General features: G+C 39.7%; 5 protein-coding genes across 9 annotated transcripts; 3 read left to right on the top strand and 2 right to left on the bottom strand.

The window, feature by feature from the left end:
- The first annotated feature begins 69 nt into the window (after positions 1 to 69).
- Positions 70 to 1,682, top strand: Alg3 (Alg3, alpha-1,3- mannosyltransferase). The gene has a single exon (XM_014350377.2). The coding sequence runs from the start codon at positions 204 to 206 to the stop codon at positions 1,521 to 1,523; it is 1,320 nt and encodes a 439-aa protein (XP_014205863.2). The 5' UTR covers positions 70 to 203; the 3' UTR covers positions 1,524 to 1,682.
- A 1,281-nt stretch (positions 1,683 to 2,963) lies between these two features.
- On the top strand, positions 2,964 to 4,764 carry LOC106637527 (zinc finger protein 277). Its single transcript, XM_014350330.2, has 7 exons — positions 2,964 to 3,197; positions 3,267 to 3,453; positions 3,520 to 3,722; positions 3,791 to 3,965; positions 4,029 to 4,238; positions 4,314 to 4,456; positions 4,547 to 4,764. Exons 1-7 carry the CDS (start codon positions 3,001 to 3,003, stop codon positions 4,620 to 4,622), a joined length of 1,191 nt encoding a protein of 396 aa, XP_014205816.2. The 5' UTR covers positions 2,964 to 3,000; the 3' UTR covers positions 4,623 to 4,764.
- Positions 4,670 to 9,862, bottom strand: LOC106637481 (DNA repair endonuclease XPF-like). Of its 2 annotated transcripts, none has more exons than XM_089591361.1 (16): positions 9,828 to 9,862; positions 8,318 to 8,497; positions 8,065 to 8,245; positions 7,833 to 7,985; positions 7,649 to 7,762; positions 7,414 to 7,562; positions 7,194 to 7,348; positions 6,872 to 7,115; positions 6,559 to 6,748; positions 6,314 to 6,481; positions 6,105 to 6,242; positions 5,829 to 6,047; positions 5,587 to 5,760; positions 5,367 to 5,507; positions 5,085 to 5,285; positions 4,670 to 4,996 (listed from the first exon to the last, which is right to left on the bottom strand). In XM_089591361.1, exons 1-16 carry the CDS (start codon positions 9,860 to 9,862, stop codon positions 4,841 to 4,843), a joined length of 2,598 nt encoding a protein of 865 aa, XP_089447487.1. In that variant the 3' UTR covers positions 4,670 to 4,840. The 2 variants fall into 2 exon arrangements, with proteins under 2 accessions (XP_089447487.1, XP_089447486.1); XM_089591360.1 differs by lacking the exon at positions 9,828 to 9,862 and adding an exon at positions 8,578 to 8,662 and having other exon boundaries at positions 6,559 to 6,790.
- Positions 8,663 to 9,579, bottom strand: LOC149375019 (UPF0669 protein C6orf120 homolog). The gene is made up of 5 exons (XM_089591362.1): positions 9,464 to 9,579; positions 9,226 to 9,353; positions 9,032 to 9,148; positions 8,801 to 8,951; positions 8,663 to 8,731 (listed from the first exon to the last, which is right to left on the bottom strand). The coding sequence occupies exons 1-5, from the start codon at positions 9,494 to 9,496 to the stop codon at positions 8,663 to 8,665; spliced, it is 498 nt and encodes a 165-aa protein (XP_089447488.1). The 5' UTR covers positions 9,497 to 9,579.
- A 67-nt stretch (positions 9,863 to 9,929) lies between the features above and the next one.
- Positions 9,930 to 15,324, top strand: Girdin (protein girdin). 4 transcript variants are annotated; one of them, XM_089591004.1, is made up of 5 exons: positions 9,930 to 10,421; positions 10,521 to 10,609; positions 10,694 to 11,254; positions 11,378 to 11,530; positions 11,614 to 15,324. In XM_089591004.1, exons 1-5 carry the CDS (start codon positions 10,371 to 10,373, stop codon positions 14,609 to 14,611), a joined length of 3,852 nt encoding a protein of 1,283 aa, XP_089447130.1. In that variant the 5' UTR covers positions 9,930 to 10,370; the 3' UTR covers positions 14,612 to 15,324. The 4 variants fall into 4 exon arrangements, with proteins under 4 accessions (XP_089447130.1, XP_089447129.1, XP_089447128.1 ...); XM_089591003.1 differs by having other exon boundaries at positions 10,694 to 11,259; positions 11,350 to 11,530; XM_089591002.1 differs by having other exon boundaries at positions 10,694 to 11,530; positions 11,614 to 14,086; positions 14,147 to 15,324.
- The last annotated feature ends 1,969 nt before the right edge of the window (positions 15,325 to 17,293 follow it).

Below are 17,293 nucleotides of genomic sequence, written 5' to 3'. Positions count from 1 at the left end.
GTGTGTGTCGTTGCCCCTCCCCCAGTCCCCCCCCCCCGACTGCCACATGTATATTTTCATCATGTGTCGTCTGCTTCAACTCCAATTTCGTTTTTATTTTTTTTTTACCCATCAGCATATGCATGATATACATTATTTCGTATGTAACAAGTAATTAAAAAAGTAATTACTGAGCTGGTACTGATAAATCATTAGTAGCAGCGATGGCACCCCGCCGGGACAATAAGAGAAACCTCAACAACAATAACTACATTAAAAACTGCTACAGGTATTTAAAAAGTTGGATGAAAAGTGAAGATAAATACAAAGATCTTGTAGCACTGGCCACAGATCCAAAAAAGTTATTTTTACCTGCACTGCTGTTCATTATTTTTGATGCAATCATCAACATAGTCATAATTGAGAAGAGGCCTTACACGGAAATCGACTGGAAAGCTTACATGCAAGAAGTGGAGGGTGTTCTGAATGGAACGTTTGATTATTCAAAGCTTAGAGGTGACACTGGACCACTTGTCTATCCGGCAGGCTTTGTTTATATTTTTACTGCCCTCTATTATATTACTTCTCATGGAGTCAACATCAAACTTGCACAGTACATTTTTGCCCTGTTTCACGTTGTACTTCTTGTTCTTGTTTTTAAGATTTATCAACATACAAAGAAGGTGCCTCCGTACATTTTAATTTTAGTGTTTTCTACTTCGTACAGGATACATTCGATATTTGTCTTGAGACTTTTCAATGATCCAATTGCAATGATTTTTTTGTATGCAAGTATCATTGCATTTTTGGAACAAAAATGGTACACTGGAAGTATTCTGTACAGTTTGGCTGTGTCTGTCAAAATGAACATTTTACTCTTTGCACCAGCACTACTGATTGCCTACATAACTAACTTAGGATTGTTGAAAACCATCGCTCAATTGTTTGTTTGTGCTTTTTTACAACTATTACTTGGACTACCATTTTTGTTGAACAATCCCATAGCTTACATCAAAGGTGCATTTAATCTAGCTCGGATATTCGAATTTAAATGGACAGTCAACTGGAGATTCCTAACAGAAGAACTATTTGTGAATTCTTACTTCCATTTTGGATTATTAGCACTGCATGTGTTGGCATTAATCTACTTTGCACCTCAATGGTTCAAGTATTTAAATTCTTACAAAAAGTTAAAGACTGTTCAGAAGGATATTTCTTCTCAATTCGACAAGAAAACCAACGTAGATATGTCAACAGCTTCTCAACTGTTTGTCTTACCATTGTTTATGGCAAATTTTATTGGCTTGACTTTCAGCCGATCACTACATTATCAATTTTACATATGGTATTATCATACATTACCTTACATAACATGGTGCTGTAATTGTAGAACAGCTACGAAATTGGTCATCATAGGTCTCATTGAATTGTGTTGGAACACTTATCCAAGTACAGTATTCAGCAGTGCATGCCTTCATTTTTGCCACCTTGTTTTATTGTATGGATTAAATAACCATCTATTCAAAACGTTAAAAAGTTCGTAAATATTGCGTGAAAAGTGTATTGTACCTATTGAAATACAATTTTTTCAGACATTTAATAAGAGAGTTTACCTGTTATAAAATGTTTATTTGTGTAAAAATGTAAAATTATGTATAATAACAAATCTTATAAAACAATATAATTGTTATCCAATAAAACGATTTTTACAGAACTTGAATATTTTTAAGCGCTTTTGCTGCCTACAAATTCTTTTTGATTTTTTTCGAAGAGTGCCGACGATTTGTGATTGGCTGAACTTTTGATTCTTTGCCAATGACGATGCAACAAACAAAAGGAAAAGTGTGTAAGTAAGCGAGAGAGACAGAGAGTGAGGCACAACTTGTGGGAAGAAGGGAGTCAACATTTTTACGCGAACCCCTGGGGCCGTACCATATAACTTTTTTTTGCTTCACAGGCCTATGTTATAACATAGGCCGATGTACAGAAAAATAGTTATATGGTACGGATCCTGCACCTGCTACATCTGATCTGCTTCTGAGTTATTTAGTACTTAGTACGTAAGATAAGATATAAGTGTAAAATAAAAATTTACCGTTGTTTGTGCTGTTTGCGGCAAGCTTACAATTTATCTTTTACCCGAAAATGTACCTCCAAAAGTATAAACACATAGAAGATTAATTTTTGTGTAAAAGATAAATTGCAAACTTGCCGCAAATAGCATTAATCACGTCAAATTCTTATTTTATATGTATTGAATTAATTGCGGCTAGTTTATAATTGACTAAATGGCTCTACTATGAGTTATAGTAATGATTGTTTGGATCAGCGCCATCTAGCGTTGGGGATTTCTGAACTAAAAAGTGGCCCTAAACTTTTGACCCACAGCATTAGAGCTTGGAGCCATTTAGCCAATTATAAACCAGCCGCAACTCATCTTGTAGATATAAAATTAAAAAATAACGATATATGTGTTTTTGGCGGCAAGTTAACAATTTATCTTTTACTCGAAAATTTATCTTCAAAAGTATAAATACATAGGAGGTCGATTTTTGGTAGAAAATAAATGTTTAACTTGCCGCTAAAAACACATATAACGTTATTTTTTTATTTTATAGATACATGATGAGTTGCGGCTGGTTTATAATTGACTAAATGGCTCTGATTCAGAATTTTAGGGCCACTTTTTAGTTCAGAAATTCGCAACGCTAGATGGCGCTAATCCAAATAATTATTGCTACTTATAGTGGAGCCATATAATTAGTTATAAACCAGCCGCAACCAATGTTAAAGATAAACAATGAAAAGATGACATTGTTTGTGCTATTTGCGGCAAGTTTGTACATTCTGACTTGAGTAGATAAAAAAAAACCGTCTGCTTTGCATCTTGTGTACGCGCTTTCGTGCACTTGTATGTACTATATGGACGTGTTTTTGTGCACTCATACTAGTTGTTCTTGCTCGTGCTTAGGTATATAGGTATATGCCCCATGTCACCGCGGCTTATTAAGATCGAAAAAAATGAGTGTGGCAAACATGCCACCTGAGTACGGTAAATCGCAATTTTACGATATTAACGATGAGCCCTGCGACGTAGCTTGTTTATTGTGTGAATCCTCTTTTATTTTACCTACCGACGAAAACGACTTTCTTTTACATTTGTTCAATGAACATCGTCTCGTGATTGGGGATGTTGACAAAATTGCTAGTTTAAAAAGGTACAGTATTGCAAGTATTGATTTTACCATTTCTTTTGCAACAATTAAAACATTTTATTCCACCATCAGCTATGTTCGCTATTGGAAAATTAAATTCAAAGGACAACTGTTAACTACATATTGTACAACATTTTACATGGATAAAAAAGATGTAACCCCGAAAAACACTACGAATCAAGATGAATTTTATTTTTTACTATCAGATTGTTTAATGGAGGATAAGACTCTCAGATATGAATTGAAACAAGCTAAATTGGTATATCAGCACTTTTTAATTTCAATGACAGGTCTGCAATGAAGAAAGTGACTATTTTAATTGTAGGAGTGGGTTTTGGCACAACAAGTTCAAGAGAGATCTGATACCACATTCAAGAGAGGCTGCATGTTTTGCAGAACAGAGTTTTCAGGCTCGCGTATAGAATATGTAACACATCTCTATCAAAAACACAATATTTTGCTTGGAAAACCAGAAAATTTGGTTTTTATCGACGAGTATCTTGACAGAATAGAGAATAACATAGAAAAGTATAGCATTAATAAATTAAGATATATTAAAACTTTTTTGAACAATAAACCTTTTTTACTTTTTACAGTTTCATATGTATATATTGTGAAAAGACATTTAAAAATCGTCCTGTGTTGAAAGAACACATGCGAAAAAAATTGCACAAACAAGTTAATCCTAATAATAAAACTTATGACAAATACTATGTATCTAACTATTCGTTGGATGTTACTCACAAAGTAAAACGAAAACCTACAAGACCTGTAAGTAGATCACTCAAATTTGATGTCACCTCGTGTCTCACTAATTTTTTTATTATTTAACAGGAGCCTATTGTAGAGACGGAAAATTCTTCTGCATTCAGCAGTGAAAATGAAGATGAAGACTGGTCAGATTGGAATAATGAAAGCATTGAGATTAATTGTTTATTTTGCACACAGAGTTGGCACGGTTTTTCCGAGTTGTTGGAACACATGATTGATCAACACAAGTTTGACTTCATTGATATAAGTGCGCAATTTACATTTTATCAAAAAGTAAGTAAAAATTTTACTGTTTTTAAACAAATATCATTTAGTTTACAGAGTTATTAATGATACACTCTTGATTAGGTCAAGATGGTGAATTATATAAGAAAACAAGTTCATGCTAACAGATGTATTTATTGTGATACAAAAGCGGAAGACATTAATTTACACATGGGAAATGAAAATCATTACAAATTACCAGCGATCGAAACGTGGGATCAACCAGAGTTAGTAGACCAGTGAAAAAATTTTACATTGTTTTTAATTGAAAGGGAACATTTTTTTTAAACACTGTCTGACTTAATTCATTTTTTCAGGTTCTATTTCCCAATGTTTGAAAGTGATTCGTTCTTGTATAATTTGGATACAGATGACAGTGATAGCGATAACTAACGATGCTTATTTTGATGTCTTTTGAAGATGGTTGTTGTATATAATCTTTTCTATGAAAAACGTGAGCAAATAATAATAATCAAATTGAAAATTATGTAATTAATACATTTTATTTAAAACTCTGATTTGTTGCTTTATTTTGTAGTACAAAATTTTTTCATCATTAAAAAATCCGCAGCCATCACAACTTTTAATAAAAAAACATTGTTGTGATTTTTCTATTTTTTCTTATAAAACAATCCTCTGCTTTTGACTTTTGAGGTGGCTGCTTTGACTGAATTACTTGAGCTTGAATGAGCTTTTGGATTATCATGGAGTGCGCTATACAACAACTCTGCATCATTTTTGTTGTCTACTATTTGTAACAACTGATCCTATGAAAATGTGTTTGTTTTAGAAAAAAAAAAAAAAAAAAAAAAAGTAGTTTTTATGTACATTTTTTAGACTAAAAACGTGCTTTACCATGCTCAATGAAATCAAGTGATCAAGTGATTGACCACGGTCCAGAATCCTACGTAAATTTTTTGAGTGAATTCCTGGTAACTTTGCAACAAAATCTTGAATATGGCAATTATATTTTTCAGCCATCAGAGTTTTATCATCCGTATCGTCATCCAACCCGATCTGCGCAGCTTTCGTTCCATCTGGTTGCGGTCGACCAAGCTGAATAATTAAAAATTTACATGAATTTTTTTAAGTTGAACGATTGAATAATTTTTTTATCTTAAACTATGCATTTGGTACCTTCAATTCTTCAAAAAGTTGTGCAGTTGCATGAGGACTTGGTGACCATACCAATTTCAATTTCGGGAAGTGCATTGTCAGCAATATCAATCTATTAGTTATATCAGTGCTACTCATACCTCTGCTAACAAAGTATTTTCCCTGGGTACAATCATAAGATTTTTAATAGGGAAGTATTGAAAATTGATGGCAGAATCAGAAAGCAAGACAAGAGATTTACGTGCAATCCAAAAGTTTTATTTTGATCAAATTCAATGAGAAGCATGGGCTTTTCATAATATCTTGACATTGCAACTGCTTGATTATAAAGTCTGCCAGTTGTTAGCGATCCAATTAAGTCCGAAATACTTTTCCTTTCCACACAAATGTCTGGTGACAAAATGTAATCCCCTATCTGAAAGAAAATATTTCAAATTTTGATTCTATTAATCAAAGTCAAACAAGAGCTGACCAATCACCCACAAGTAATGTAACAGGCTCAATTTCTATGTCGCGTTGATGCAGCAAGGATGGCAATTCACTTCTGAACTCTCTCATGTCCACAATAACTTTATTCGTAGGAACAACTTGATCTTCCTGAAGTCCTCCTTTACGCGTGCTTTCATTTTCGTTAGCTTTATCTGTAGACGTGGGTTCAGGTTCAGAATGTTTACCATCTTGTTCAGCAGGAATAACCATTGTCTGGAAAATGCGATTATTTTTTTAATTACTTCATAAATTTTATAGTACCATACTCACAGTTTTTGCAGCGACGAGTTTGTCGAAAGCTTCTTTTTCTCTCCGTAATGAAGTTAAATAAACTTGTTCTTCAACAGATCCGCCATAAAGAAGAAAGTAGACTTTTAAAGCTATAGGAGGATTTTTATTCTGATACACCTGAAAGTTCCCATTTACTACGTAAAATTATTAATAATTTGTTATTCTTGTTTCTGAGAAAAAAAATAGACCTCAAGTTGTCGAACAGCTGAGATATCCGGTGTATACATAATGACGTATTTTGGCAATGTATCTTCAAGAGTTTGCTGCAGAGACATAGAATCGCCACCTTTTTTAACTGATTGAATTATCAATAACGGTTCGTTGGGTAACGACTCTGACAAAGTTAAATCTGCAAGCTAATGAAGAACAGTTTAATAGACTAATTAACGCGACTAATCACTTGGTGTCTTGAAAATTTCAAAATTCTCTATACCTGGGAAAATTCTTCAAAACGTTGACTAGGGCTGATTTCATCTTCAGAATTTAGATGAGATTCTTCATGATCTGTTTGAGGTTTTTGAGAAAAAGTTAATACGTAACTTTCACTTTCTTCTTTTTCATCTTCAGTGGTAGCTTCAGGCTCATTATTTTCAGTATTTTCAGTACTTTCAGTATTTTCGGAACTTAAAGTAAATTCGGAAGAGTTTGACGAATTTTTTCTAAGGCTGTGGGAGTAAATAAGTATTCATGAAATATTCTCGTACACCAATGTAATTTTAGTTTGGAATTTGAAAAAAAAAACTTACCGAGTTTCTGTTTTTTTTTTATCTTTGATATCAGTTGGTTTTAATTTTTTCATAGCTTCATACAATAAATATTCTTTTGCTCCCATGGTTAAACAATTTTTTAACTGAGCACAAGTTCTAGTATCTTGAGTGAGTACAAGAATTTTCTCTGGAGCCTTACTCTTGCTTTTATTAATATCATAACCGATTTCTGAGAGTATTTCTGTCAAAGCTGACCATTTGGGGTCCAGTTCTGGCTTCATAACTAAAATTTTATAAGTTTTCATTTTTAAAATGATTCTTTCAAATTTTTATGAATGGTTTGTAACACTTTTTAACCAACCATCTTTCTCAGAGTAGACTCTTTCCTTGGCGCTCTTATCCAGCTGTTCAAAAAGGTCGAGCAAAATCCAGCCACCACAATTTTTAACATAATCCATTATTTTAAATTTTGCAAGTGTGGCATAAAAAGATACAGAATGTTGATGCATCAAACATCTGAAAAGACCAAGCACCATTAAAAAGACTAAAATTAAATTAGTCTCAAAAAATGTGATGCATACGTTAAAAGATATCGTTGATCTTTCAAGTCTGATACTAATGTCTTGCTCTTAGGGCAGAGTTGGTTCCAAATAGGATCCAATTGCTGCTGTAGTTGTTTAAGAAATTTTTTTCCAACAGCATTCTCCACAGTCAATTCTTCCAAATCGAGCTATATTTGTAAAAATTAAAAAATATGTCTTATAAGATGTAATTAGTGAGTTAATAATATACAATGCTATAGGTAAAAATATATACATATTTATTAAGTCTCTTCAACTCTTGAAGTGTACCATTCATAATATCTAGTAGTCTTGTTTGTATGTTAATCATTTTTGAAGTTAGTTCCACATGTAATTCATAAACTTCAGGCTAGAAATCGTTGTGTTAAATAAATATTTTGTCACTTCATTATTGTTTAAAAAAATTTCATGAAACTTACTTTAACTTTTGACAAGCTAGTATTAACAATTTTATGAAACCGGGGCCATAGATACAATTTTTTTACATATAGTTTTTTCATTACTTGTTCCACATTTGCAAAACCCACAGTAAATGCTAATGCTGAATTAGTAAAGGCTTTTATAAAGCCAGTCTATACAAAAAAAGTACAGGAAATTAAAATTAATTAAATTTTTTAAATAAAACTGACACTGTTAGTAAAATTGAGTAACCTTGTTGGTCTTTCTGAAAAGTCGTAAAGCAAAAGCCTCTTGATACGAGTTTAATATTGAATGAGCTCTATACACAAGAATTCCGCTTACGTGTTCTATTGGAACTCGATTTTTCAACAAATCTACCACTAATATTCTTCCTGTTATAAATAATACCCCACCATCTTCATATGTATCCTTTCTGAAATCCAAATTAGTTTGAATATAAAGAATATTGTTACACATGGCAAAGAACTTTATTGCAAAATCAAACCTGTCTTCTGAAAGATATTGTGCTGTGATGACTTTAGGTAGATGCTTAACACCTTGTTTTTTTAAATGTTCTATAATATATTGCTGTTCACAGTCATTAGTGTTAAGAACTAAAACAAGTTGACCTGGGTCAGAGTAGGCCTTTATTACGTTCATAAAAATAGTTTCCAATCCAAGACCTCTGTAAAAGCAACGAAAAATGTATTTGTGCGCAAAATATATGAATTCCAATTCATTATCTATTTTATCTCGAAAAATTACTTTGCTGCAACGACTAATCCATCTTCTTGTAGTATTTCTAAAAATATTTGATTTTCGTATTCCAACATCTTGAATATATTTAATTCTAAAAAACTATCTCAAGAATTTGAAGAAGCGAACATAACAGAGTTATTATATAGGAAGTCTTTTCTTGCTGGAAAATAGAATAGGATCAAAGATAGTAACCACGACATCATCTCGATCACTTAAACAACTTGTTTACCTTTGAATAAATATCTTGCAGATCATTGTTTCTAGAATCTTTTTCTGTAAAATTATTATCTACATCCTTAACTTGATACACTAACAATGTATAACGACTTGATTCATGAGAAGGATGTCCATAAACACCAATACTAACTGGTCTTTTAAAACTGAAATAAAATTTTAGCAAAGTAATTAGAACCGAGTACAAATAATTTTTTAACATAAAGTTAAAAATAAACACAATTACTCTTCAGGTAAATAAACTATATCCTCCCCACAAGTCGTGGATTGTAAACAGTACTGATCAGGCTCATAAGTTGGTTTTGTTGTTTTAGTTGAAACATAAATATCAGCATCCCCAAACCTTAAAGATAATTGAAAATGTTTTCAACTTTTTTTAAGAGCATAATGTGACTTTAAAACGAATTTCTTTCTGCTTACTGCGTAGTTAATTTGATCTTCACCAGGCCTTCATATCCAAGACTGTAATATTTATAAGAGCCAGCAGAAACATCATCAATCACATAGTGCAAAAGATGCTCTAAACCTTTGACACTTGACAAGTATGTCTGCAATCAGAAGTTACATTTCCAATTGTTTTCAAAATAGCTTAACATTTTACACAAAACATACTTTGGTAAAATGTCAATTCATTTGAATAACCACAACATTGACTTACACTAACAAATAAAATTATAAAAAATTTACTCATGTTACAAAAACATCGCTAGAGTAAACTGCAAATCTGCACTTGTTAATCTGATTTTAGTGTGTGTAAGAAATACCCTTTATTTATTCATTAAAATTAAAAAACTAAATATAAATATTGCACTCTGAAAGGAGAGTCTGCCGATCAGCTGTGCGGGGAGCAAATAAACTTATAAAAAAAGCGTCTGGAAAACTGTATTACCTACCGAGTGGTACTGATAAATGATAAAACAGGACTTCTTCAATTTCGGAGCCCTTCAGGGGACAAATAGACCCAAAACCTAAAACCAGAGTCCTAAATTATCTAATAAGGGCCTGATTTGCGCCTACTTCACTTCTGTCGCAATGTTTTAAGTGAAAAAAGCATCATTCATTACTTTTATTATTATGCTTAAGCATATATTTATTTACTTATCTACAGCACAGAGCACAGCTCATTAGAAATGTATACATATACAATATAATCATTGGACAGCGAAAGTGGAGTTGGAGTCAGTGGAGAGAGGGATAAGGAATAAGGAGAGAAACGAGAGTACATTGCATTTGTTGTCGTTTTCTTCTTGTTTTGGTTCATTTTGGAATTAGTTGGTGTACGACTGGTGCAGTTCGTTGTAGTCTGAATTTTGCTCGATGAAGTAGCAAAAGGAGAAACGAAAAAGGCAATGAGCATTAAAAATCCGTCCTTAGTTTCGTGGAAACCAAAGATTTCACAACCCGTACCTATTTACAAATGTGAGACGATGTATTCCAAAGTTTCCAACACGCGAAGAGACAACTCCCCGTTCAGATATGAAGCTTTTGTTGATAATGTTCCCTGTTGATGATGAGTCCTAGCGTTTCGGCGAGAGTGTACACTCGGTTTAACGCAAAACCTTAAAATGGCTTCTACGGAGATCAACGAGTTTCTTTGTGGACCACTTGTCACTTGGGTAAGTATTTTTTACTTGCGTATATCTGAATGCACGATTAACAACAAGCCAAAATGACTCCTAACCTTGAGTTAACTGCCTCCTTTCTCTCTCTTACAGTTCATCAGTTGCCTTGAGGATCCAAATGCCTTGACCAATTACGACGATCTAGTCGATGGAGTTTTGTTGCACAATGTTTTTCTACAAATGTAAGTTTACTAAAAACTACCTTGCCATAAAACAAGTTTTCAATCGATGCCTTTTTTTTTAATTTTTTTTTTTTTAATTGACAGCGACCCCGAGCCACTGCACGATGGTATAACACCATCAGGAGGAGACTCCAAAGTAAGAGTAAAAAATTTGGAAATCATAATTGACAACATGAGGCAGTTCTACGAAGAGCAGCTGGGTCATTTGTTACTCACAGTACCAGATATCATCAAGTTGGGAAGAGATCCCGAACGTCATGTCTCGGAGGCAAAATTGTTGTTGCTGCTTCTGCTGGGCTGTGCCGTGCAGTGTTCCAATAAAGAAGATTTCATCACGAAAATCAAAATGTTGAACATAGACACCCAGCTAGCAATAGTTGACTGCATCAAACAAGTGACGGATTACCAAGAGATCGTTGTAACCCAGGAGTCCATGGAAAACGTGAGCATGGGCAGTGTCTTCAGCAAGGTGAAAAAGCTACTGAAAGAGAGAAATGCCTACTGGAACAAACTAAAGAGCCTACAGTTGTCCAGCAATGTCAGTGGTGACTGCGACCTTGACAGAGATGACAGGGTCGCCGGTGACGGCAGCATCGACGACACGGCCGATGATTCCGCGCTACTTTCACAGAACAGCTCCATTTCGCAGGGTCGCGAGACCTCCACACCAAAAAAAATCGGCCTCAGCTCCTCACCTATGAGTAACAAGCTCGAGCGACTGTTTGGACCATCGGGTGCAGGCTGCCGGGACGGCAACGTTGGCGGTAGCGAGGAGGCGCACCGCTACGCGGTAGAGTTGGCTGATTGGAAGTCCAAAGTGCGCAAACAACGTCAGGAGCTCGAGGAGAAGACCGAGGCGTTGATCGAGACTCGGGAGGAGCTGGAACACACCAAGGCGCTCCTGCAAAAGTTGCGCGAAGAGTACGTCCTCCACGTCTTTTTATTTCTTTTTCCATTTTGACACCCATATGTGTGTTTTAACCCATACTTTGTGCATTTTCCAGAAACCAAGACCTGCTACTCGAGGCGCGCACTGCCAAGTCATACCGGGACGAGCTGGACGCGGCGATCGAACGGGCCGAGAAGGCAGACCGACTGGAGGCCGAGGTGGCGCGTTACCGCGAAAAGCTCACTGACATCGAGTACTACAAAAGCCGCATCGAAGAGCTTCGCGAGGACAATCGGGTGCTGCTGGAGACTCGCGAAATGCTGGAGGAACAGCTGAACGCGGCACGCCGGCGTTCCGAGAAGGTACTAGAACTCGAGTCGGAGCTGCTCAAGTGCGAACAGCGACTCAACGACTTGTCGCTTGAGCGTGTAGCCGAGCGCGACCGCTGCCAAGAGCTCTGTGAGAAAAATGCTCAGCTGCAACGCCTCATTCGCACAGTGGCGGCCGAGGCTACTCAGGGCGCCGGAGCCGTGACCCCGGGCTCGGATTCAGAGTCCGAGGGTCCAGCCGATGGAACAGGAGGCCGACTCTCGGAGCAGCTGTCCGAAAGTGCCCAAGCTCGAGCCCTCAAACTAGAGCTAGAGAACCGAAGGCTCAACAGCCTCGTGGAATCGCTCAAAGAGCAGTCGCTTCACGAAGGCTCGGCACGGCTGCTGGAACTCGAGAAGGAGCGCAAGCGGCTTTCACTGAAGCTGGACTCCCTGAGCGAAAGCAACGAACGACTGGGCCAGCAAAATCGCGACCTGGAGGCGCTCTGCAAACAGAGCCTGGAAGAGAATGGCCGACTGCAAGCGAGCCTGGCGACACAACGTTCCAGCCTCGACAAGCAGCAGCAGGAGCTACAGACGTTGCAGGCGCGACTCCCGGAACTGGAACGTGCGCACGAAGCTGCTCTGGCTCGGGAGCGCCAGCGCTTCGATGCCGCGGAGCGTCGCGCCGAAGACGCTGAACGTACCTTGGCCAGTCGGGAACGCGATCTGGAAGTTGTCAAGAAGACCAAGGAGGAGCTCAGCCGAGAGGTGTCCGAAATTCACGCCGAACTCGATCGGGAGAGAGAGAGTGCACGTGCCGAGATGCAGCGGCTTCGCGAACAGCTCGAAAGCAAGGAGGTAGCCCTCGACGAGGCTGGCAACGCCATCGAGATTCTAGAGAAGAGGCTCGCCGAGATCCAACAGGAAGTTGGGGACTCGGCGGCCCAGATCCTAAGGCTGCGCGAAGTCGAGCGCTCGAGCCGGGAGCTGGACGAGCGCGCGGCCATAGATCGCGAGGCCCTCGAAAGTCTCCAATCGAACCTCGAGGCCGAGAAGCTAAGCATCCGCCGCGTCTCAACTACCCTCGAGCGACTTGGTCTCGAGCTAGCTGATGTGCTCGATTTGTCCGAGGATACGCTCCTTGATCGACTTGCCGAATTGCCGGGGCTGGCTGCACGCGTGCTCGCTCGTCGCGAAGGAGAAACCGAGCACGAGAAAACAGAGGGCGAACACGACGGTGATGTTAGAGTCGCTGCGCTCCAAGCCACCTCGGAAGCTTTGCTGGCGGAGAAGACCCGGCTGGAGCTGCAGGTGGCTCGGCTCGAGGCCCAGAGTAACTCGCTGAGTTCCCAGCAGGCGGTCCTACAGCTGGCCAACTCTAGGCTCGAAGCTGACGTCGAGGAGATGGCGAGCGAGCACGGGGCTCTGCAGCGCGCCCACGCCGAGCTGAGCCACGATCAGAAGCGGCTGCAGTCGTTGCACGAGCAGTTGGCATCCGAGTACGAGAGCCTATCGGGCGAGAAGGAGGGCTTGAAGGTGGGACTGCGCGACGCGAAGAACGAATCGAGAGTCCTACGTGAATCCGCGGAACGACTCGAATCTCGGTTAAAGGCGCTGCAGGCGGAGCGCGACAGTCTACTAGCTAACGCCAAGAGTCTGGCCAATCTGCGCCAGGAGCACTCCAAGCTCAAGGAAGACTTCCGCAACTTGTACACCAACACCGAGGGCCTGAAGGCCCAGTACCGCGCCCTGCAGGACGACTACCGCAAGGCCAAGCTCGACAGTAACAAGCTGAGCCTGCGCCAGGCAGAAATGCAGGGTGAGCTCAGCGCCAAGGATGACCAGCTAGCCAGTCTCGAGCTTCAGCTCGGCAAGCTCGACCAGCGCTGCGAGATGCTGCTACAATCGAATTCGGGTCTCGACAACGACCGACGCTCCCTGATGAACCACGTGTCGCTGCTGTTGAACCAGTACCACGAGCTTCTTACGCTTGCCTTTGAAGACAAGGAGCATTATCACATGGAGGAGAAGATGTACACCGACAGAGTGAACCATCTCCATCGGCAGAAGGAGAAACTCGAGGAGAAGATTATGGAGCATTACCGTAACCTAGAGAGCTGCTCCAGCAAGAAGAAGAGCCTCGGTGCCAACCTGGTGCGCCGTGTGTACAAGGCTGGCTCGGGTCTCTTCAACCGAACTGGACGCCGTGCCTCCTGGGGAACGGCAAACTCCAATCTACTCTGCGACAACGGCTCGCTCAATGCCGAGGATGAAGACGTGAACGCCGACGAGGAGGAGGAAGAGGAGGAGGGTAGAGTCAACGGACGTGGTGACGAGGACGACAACGACGCCGGTGACGAGGATGACGAGGAGGAGGAGGTGGGTCGAACCAGCAGTACCGAACCGGGCAGGCGTGGCTCCGACGATTCGAGCGCCGAGCCAAGTCTCGAGGCCGGTGACGCGCTGTCGTTGGCCCACCCGGGTACCAGACGTACCGTTTATTATACGGACGACACTTCGCCCTCGCTGACGCGCACGACGAGCCAGGAGAAGCGAACCGAGTCGGACGAGCCGACCTCGTATCAGTCCCAAACGACGCAGTCGCACAGCGAGCCCAGACCACTCCTCATCTACAACAAGGTATCTGCCGTCATCAATGACACGTCTACGATAACGACCACGCCAGTGTCAAAAAAGAGCATGGACGACCCAAAAAATCTCGAGAAGGACCTGCTCGACTCCTCCAACGAGAAGGACCGCAAAACCGCCAATTCGGTTTGGTACGAGTACGGATGCGTCTGATTCCGACTCTATTTATTCCACATGATACACTTTAAACGACTATCGCCGCTAACGAGCCACATTTAACTTTTGACTCTCGATTCGCGTTGATTTTTACTACGATGTCGCGCTCCATCAACTCTTGAAATTCCAGCTGCGCTTTTTTTTAATTTATTTCTCATAGAAAAAAAAAAAAAAAAAAAAATATGTATGGTATCATTCGTAAGGCTGAATTATTATTTATGTGTATAACTCAATTTATCAATATTTATGTGGTTTAATTTGATGAAAAAAAAAAAAGAAAAAAAAAGTTACAAAACACTATTTATCACTTACTTTGACGCTGAAATTAGTATAATGCATAATGCAACTGTAAGTAGTAATTGAGGAGCAAGACAGACAGCGTATTTTTTTACGTGACAATGTGTGTATCTATATTTTAATTTACTTTCACAGACGAGAATAATTTTGTAGCGTCACTTTTTTTACAAGTATAATTTTTATTGCTTACATTTTATGTACACCTATATACTACTCAACCTCGCTAAAATTAGACAATTAGTGCTTTCTTATCGTACAAATAAAGTAATAACTTTTTTACAAGAATAAAATATATAATAAAACACAATTGCCGCTCGAGCTTTCACTTCCGATCGAATGTTGGGTTTATAGCGACGAAAATACTTGAAAACACATTTGCCGATAAAATGCACTGAAAAAAAAAAAAAAAAAAAAAAAAAACAAAAACAAAATAAACGAAAAAACACAAATATATACATATATTTTTTGGATCATTCTTATAGCATGTAGTACGTGCCTGAATAGATTTTATATTGTTAACTTTTTTACCGACGAACAGAGCGCATTATTTTTTAAGAGAATATAGATTTTCCGCCAAGCTTCGCAACAATACGTTAGTTACGGCCAAAACGAAGCAATCGTCCAACGAAAAAAAAAAAAAAAAAAAAAAAAAAAAATCAGCAATTAACATTGTTCACTCGTAAGAAATGGGTTTTTTAAATCTTCGTATGATATGCTGCATTAGATAGTTTAAATTTTTTTATACCGACAGAATATAACATGTATTGTTCGAATAAATTGTACAAAGCATAAATATAAAAAATGACAATTGAATTCTCAATCACCCCCTTTGATTGTTTCCTCGACCCCATTTGGAAAATGATAACGAAATCGATGATCTTCTTGTGTAAAAAATACTTTCAACATTGTGCAAAACAACAATGTATACACACCGGTCCGAAGGACCGATCGCCAGGGCGATCGGCAAGTAAGCGCACCTTGGCACATTAAACATGCGACGTTGTAAGCTTGGGAACGGATGAAGAGAGGAGGACCCGAAACGAGCAAAAAAAGGATTCGCCGAGCGAAACTTCACCGCACGTATCTATATATATGTATACACCACCTAGGGCACGGGAGCGCGAAAAAATGAATTAGCATTTGCATAAGCCGAAAATGATCGGGCGAGAGGAGGTAGGTATATACACACGAGGGAACGTTCGCCTCTGGGCGCTCCCATTGTCTCTCTCTCTCTGTTTTGGTGAATTTCTTACCCCGCGCTACTTATATGTACATGTATATATAGGGCCAGGAAAGCCGATGCCAAAAAACTTGGAAAAAAAACACCTCGTGTTATCACGGCAGTGGTACCATAGCTAGGTAGGTATACATATATACGCGCACGGAATTGGCATCAGTCTGGGCGAGCATGGTTTGGCAGTTGGGACTGTTGCAAGGAGTAGAGTTTGAAAAGACGACGGAGGCGGCGGCGGCAAAGAAGCTATTTATGTATGTCGGGCAAAAAACCCCGCCGACCCAAGACAGAGAGAGGAAGAGAGGGATGCATCGGGAGGCTGCAGTATGTAGTATAAGGGTGGCAGATTGAGAGTCACTGCGTCTGGGGGAGGGGGGGGGGGTTGGGGAGGGAGACGTCGTCGTAGTCGCGCCGAGGGGCAGGCGTTTTTTCGGCTCGAGGGGCCGCTCTCAGGGTGGAGCGTAAGGGTACAGTCCGCGCGCGCGATGAGCCAAAAGGGATGTTGTACACATATATATAGATATGTGTATACACGAGAGCAGGGGTGGGGGGAGAGAAAACCGCGCGCGCGAATCCACCCGAAGGAACGAGAGAGAGAGAGGGGCATCACTGGCATTTATGTAGGTATGTATATATGACACACGATCGGTTGGCGAAGGCACCTCGAGGAGAGCGAACCCGAGAGTATCCCGGTGGGGCCACTGCGCGCCGCGCTACCGCAGCACACGCTTCTTTGCTCGGGAGAACGACGATTTGCGATTATTACATATACATTTGCAACAACAGCGAGCGACAGCCACGCGCTTCGCACGCCTCGTTCGCACCCACACTCCCACGCACTGCCCGTCGTAAAACTACCGCGGCAGTACCGCTACATTTTTTTAAATTTTAATTTTTTCGTTTGTTCAACTTGCACGCCGAAAACTTGTTTTGGTTTATTTATTTATTATTTGTTTGTTTTTTCTATTATTTTAAGCTTGCCTGGTATTGTTGTGTGTTCTTTTTTTTGCTCTCTCTCTCTCTCTCTCTCGTTTTGGTACACTTGTAGTATTGTTGTTTTGTTTGGCTCCCCTGGTTTGTTGTGTGTCGTTTGATTTGACGTCGTTGCATGCCCGTGACAACAGCGGACGGAAAAAACAATCTCAATC

Source organism: Copidosoma floridanum, unplaced genomic scaffold, assembly GCF_036245765.1.
Source record: "Copidosoma floridanum isolate Cflo_tuat_1 unplaced genomic scaffold, Cflo_Japanese_pri ptg000013l, whole genome shotgun sequence".
Classification (NCBI taxonomy): domain Eukaryota; kingdom Metazoa; phylum Arthropoda; class Insecta; order Hymenoptera; family Encyrtidae; genus Copidosoma; species Copidosoma floridanum.
Note: the sequence above shows the minus strand (reverse complement) of the source record. Positions and strands in the feature narration are given on the sequence as shown.